Below are 4,283 nucleotides of genomic sequence, written 5' to 3'. Positions count from 1 at the left end.
GAAGTTTGTACTTTTGACTAATATCTCCCAGTTTCCCCCATCTCCCAGCCCCTGGCAACTACCATTCTACTCTCCGTTTCTGTGAGTTTATCTTTTTAGACTCAACCATGAGAAAGAAGGAAATCCCACCATTTGCAACAACACGGATGAACTTTGAGGGCGTTATATTAAGTGAAATAAGTCAGACAAAGACAATTACTGTATGATATAACATAATTTAAGAATTGACATTTTTAAATACTGAATCTTCCCTTTTTAGAGGTATAGTATCTCCCTTTATTCAGATCATCCTTTTGTGTTCTGTTATAGTTTCTTCACATAGGTCTTTCTCATTTGTTTTTATTTCCCCCTCTTAGGTTTGTTCCTAAGTATTTTATGGACTTTCTTACCAATATCAATTGAAACTTTTTTCTCCATTACATTTTTCTGATACAGGAAAAGTATTAATGTTCGTATATTTGTCTTGTGTCTGACCACTTTGGTAAAATCTTCATAGGTTTAAAGTTTTCAGATAATTATCTTGGATTTTTCTGGACAATCAAGTCACTTAAAAATAATAACAGTTTCATATTTTCTAATTTTTATGCCCCCTATTTTTTTCCTTTTACTAGCTTAGACTGCCATCTGAACAATGTCACTTAATAGTGGTAACAGAGGCCATCCTCATTTTGTCTTTTCCATGATATCAATGGGAACTGGACTCTTACATTCAAGTTTTTTATATTCCAGTAACTCAGTTTTTTAATCAGAAAAAATAATATACTTAAAGAATTAATCTCCGTAACATAGGCTATTCCTGGTAGTATTCTTATTTTGAGTGGTATCTCTGAACTAAAAATTTGTAATTTAAGTGTTCAGATCATACTCATCAAACAGAAGCGCTTGAATAAACATTAAGTAAGCTTTGCTCTGAAGACTTAAGGAAGTCTCACCTGTCTTCTCCAGATATCAAGGAGCATTGATTGAATCTGATGCTCACTTTTGTCCTATCCCCACTACAACCACCACCTCCGGACCTATGAGTCAGAGAGGATCCTGATGAAAGGACCTCAACATGGGGACCCCTTGTATGAACGCATCCTGATTCAAAGTGAGACCCAGCACCCTCTTCATCTGGGACAGAAAAACAAGAAGAGGCTTAGGTTGGTCAAGAAACAACATAAGAGGAATCTTTAAAAAGAAAGTTGAGCACAACTCAGACAAATTACATTACATAGAAATTGTTAAAAACATGGGAAAACCTTAGTTTTTAGCTTTGAATGTTTTCACTTTTCCCTTGTTGGATTTTACTCACTGTTTCTCTGTAGTTACTTGAAGTAAATATTCTTTAAATCCTAACAAATAGCAGTGGGCTTTTTTTATATAGGCTGGAGATTATAAAAGAAGCAGTCTTTATGAAATTGCCCTTCACATCCTTCCCACTGCCTCTCCAAACCCTGCCCTGGACAACAGAGACATGGAGATAAAGAACGACAGCAGCAGCACATCAGGCTTTATGCTCCTGGGCATCTCTTCCAACCCTCAGCTACAGAAACCTCTCTTTGCCATCTTCCTCATCATGTACCTGGTCACCCTGGTGGGGAATGTACTCATCATCCTGGCCATCCACTCGGACTTCCGGCTCCATACTCCTATGTACTTTTTTCTCAGCAACCTGTCCTTCATGGATATCTGCTTCACAACAGTCATTGTGCCCAAGATGCTGGTGAATTTACTATCAGAAACAAAGTCTATCTCCTATGTGGGCTGTCTCATTCAGATGTATTTCTTCATGGCATTTGCAAACACTGACAGCTACCTGCTGGCCTCTATGGCCATAGATCGGCTGGTAGCCATCTGCAACCCCTTCCATTATGATACGGTTATGAACTCACGGCATTGCCTCCTCATGCTGCTGGGTTCTTGCACTATCTCGCACCTCCACTCCCTGCTCCGTGTGCTACTCATGTCCCAACTCTCTTTCTGTGCCTCCCATGTCATTAAGCACTTTTTTTGTGATACTCAACCTGTGTTAAAGCTATCCTGCTCTGACACTTCCTCCAACCAGATTGTGGTCATGACTGAGACCCTGGCTGTCATTGCAACCCCCTTCCTGTGCATCCTCTTCTCCTACCTGAGAATCATCATTACTGTGCTCAGAATCCCCTCTGCAGCTGGGAAGTGGAAGGCCTTCTCTACGTGTGGCTCCCACCTCACTGTAGTGGTCTTGTTCTATGGCAGTGTCATCTATGTCTATTTTAGGCCCCTGTCCATGTACTCAGTGGTGAAGGATCGGGTAGCCACAGTTATGTACACAGTGGTGACACCCATGCTGAACCCTTTCATCTACAGCCTCAGGAACAAAGATATGAAGATGGGTTTGAGGAAATTAAGGGAAAGAATATACTCATAGAAGGAATAACAAGATACAATATCACAATTGGGAAATGACCTAAAAGATAATCAGCATACCTTCTTACCTACCCATTTTTCACATGGCACCCAAAGAGGTATTGAGAGGTAGTGTTGAATAGCAGAAAGAATATTGACCTGGAAGATAGAATACTTGGTTTCTATCAATGACTTTGACAGAATAAATGTTCAATCACAGACCAAGAATTGCTAGGTATCACTAGGTATCCACATTTCAGGAAAACTGTTTGTGCCGCCCATGTAATGGAATAAGGTATTTCCAAATAACTCTTCTATAAGCTTTGCATTGGCTAGCACTCAAGGAAATATAAAGTCCTATAGTTTTCAGAATAAGGCATTACATGGATATCAAGGGAATTGGGGAAGACTCTTTGAGTAATGAACTAAGATTATCCTTAAGAATGGATTTATTTTGACACTGAGAGTTTGATAGATGAGAAACTGGGCAGAGCATTTCAAATAGTGGAAACCACCCAAGCAGGTAGAAGCAATAAGCATTGGAATGTGTTTTGAGGAACAATGACAAGGCCTAGGAGACTTTTTCAATCTGAGAGCGAGGAGAATAAGGCTGGAAAGTTGGAAGAATCTACAAAGCAGATTTATTCTCCTATCAACACCAAAGTGTCATCACAGTATGAATTCTCAGTAATTGACTCTTTTTCCCTTGACTCTTAATTCTTCCATTCCCAGCATGGTCATAACCTCACTGACAGCCGTTTATATCCTGGAAAAAGCAACATATATCAGTCAGGATAAGTTAGGTTATTCTGTAGAACAAACAATCCCAAAATATTCGGAGCTTAAAACCAGAGATGTATCACTCATTCACACCATAGAAAATAAAAAGGCACTGCTCTTTTTAAATACTCAGTGACCAAAGCTGATGGAACAGTCACCATCATAAATATTAACCATAACTCTGTTTGAAGCTGAGAAAGACCCTTGAAGAATTGAACGGACAATTAAATACTCTGTTCCAGAAGTGACTCAGACCTCTTCTGACTACAGCTCCTTGTCCACAACTATCTCAAGACCCATCAAACACAAGAGAATCAGGAGTCACAATCTAATGATGTATCTGTAAAATGGAGAGCCAGAAATATTTGGTGAACTGCAGTAATGACTACTACACAACTCTAATAACACAAATACGTAAGTGTGAATTTGTGTCTTAATCAATCCTTCTCTGATTATGTTATTGTCAACAACAACAGTAGCAAAAGATATATACTCTCTCTGGAATACTTTTCCTTCAATAATTTCATCAAGTTTTTACAACTACCAGCTTTTATAAATCATAAGCTTGTGGATATCAGGACCTGAAGTTGGCTACAAGTCTTTTGGCCTTAATGGCATTACAAGAGGTGTATAGCAGACTAACAAAAGATAGGAACAGCTAGGGCCCAACATCAAGGTCCCTGCCATTACTGTCACTATGTCCTCTTCCAAATATCAGGAAGCAACCAGAAATCCAAGAAACAAAGTCAATTTGCAATAGCCTTCATATTTGTTCAGGCACACCTGGCTTTCACCATTATTTGTCACCAATCACTCAGTTTGGGGGAGGCAGGCCTAGAAGATCTGGATCCCTCCCACTTACTCTACTGATGTGCCACAGTTTTCTTATGATCAACCAAGTACAACACACCACTTTACAATGTGAAGAATGACCAGCATATATTAAATATATAAATTAATTAATCATGCCTTCCTGTAACTTATAAAGCTAACTAAGTCCTCTGGTCCCAAGAAACCAAACATATTTTATAAATTCTGACCTCACTCTGCCATAAGGCCCAGACTCTTTTTTCTCAACAACACACAGTCACTAAGAAATCAAGATCTTCATGTATAAGCCTACAGATATTCTA

General features: G+C 39.0%; 1 protein-coding gene across 1 annotated transcript; it reads left to right on the top strand.

Moving 5' to 3' along the window:
- Positions 1–1,367: 1,367 nt before the first annotated feature.
- LOC106830843 (olfactory receptor 1L4) lies at positions 1,368–2,392 on the top strand. The gene has a single exon (XM_014840691.3). It carries the CDS (start codon positions 1,457–1,459, stop codon positions 2,390–2,392), a length of 936 nt encoding a protein of 311 aa, XP_014696177.2. The 5' UTR covers positions 1,368–1,456.
- Positions 2,393–4,283: the final 1,891 nt, after the last annotated feature.

The sequence above is a fragment of the Equus asinus genome, chromosome 10 (assembly GCF_041296235.1).
Source record: "Equus asinus isolate D_3611 breed Donkey chromosome 10, EquAss-T2T_v2, whole genome shotgun sequence".
Lineage (NCBI taxonomy): Eukaryota > Metazoa > Chordata > Mammalia > Perissodactyla > Equidae > Equus > Equus asinus.
The sequence above is the reverse complement of the archived record's forward strand: the minus strand, read 5'-3'. Positions and strand labels throughout refer to the sequence as shown.

Bases quoted from the DNA above. Each gene is read 5' to 3' on its own strand.
- LOC106830843 (XM_014840691.3), top strand. From the start codon at position 1,457: ATGGAGATAAAGAACGACAGCAGCAGCACATCAGGCTTTATGCTCCTG.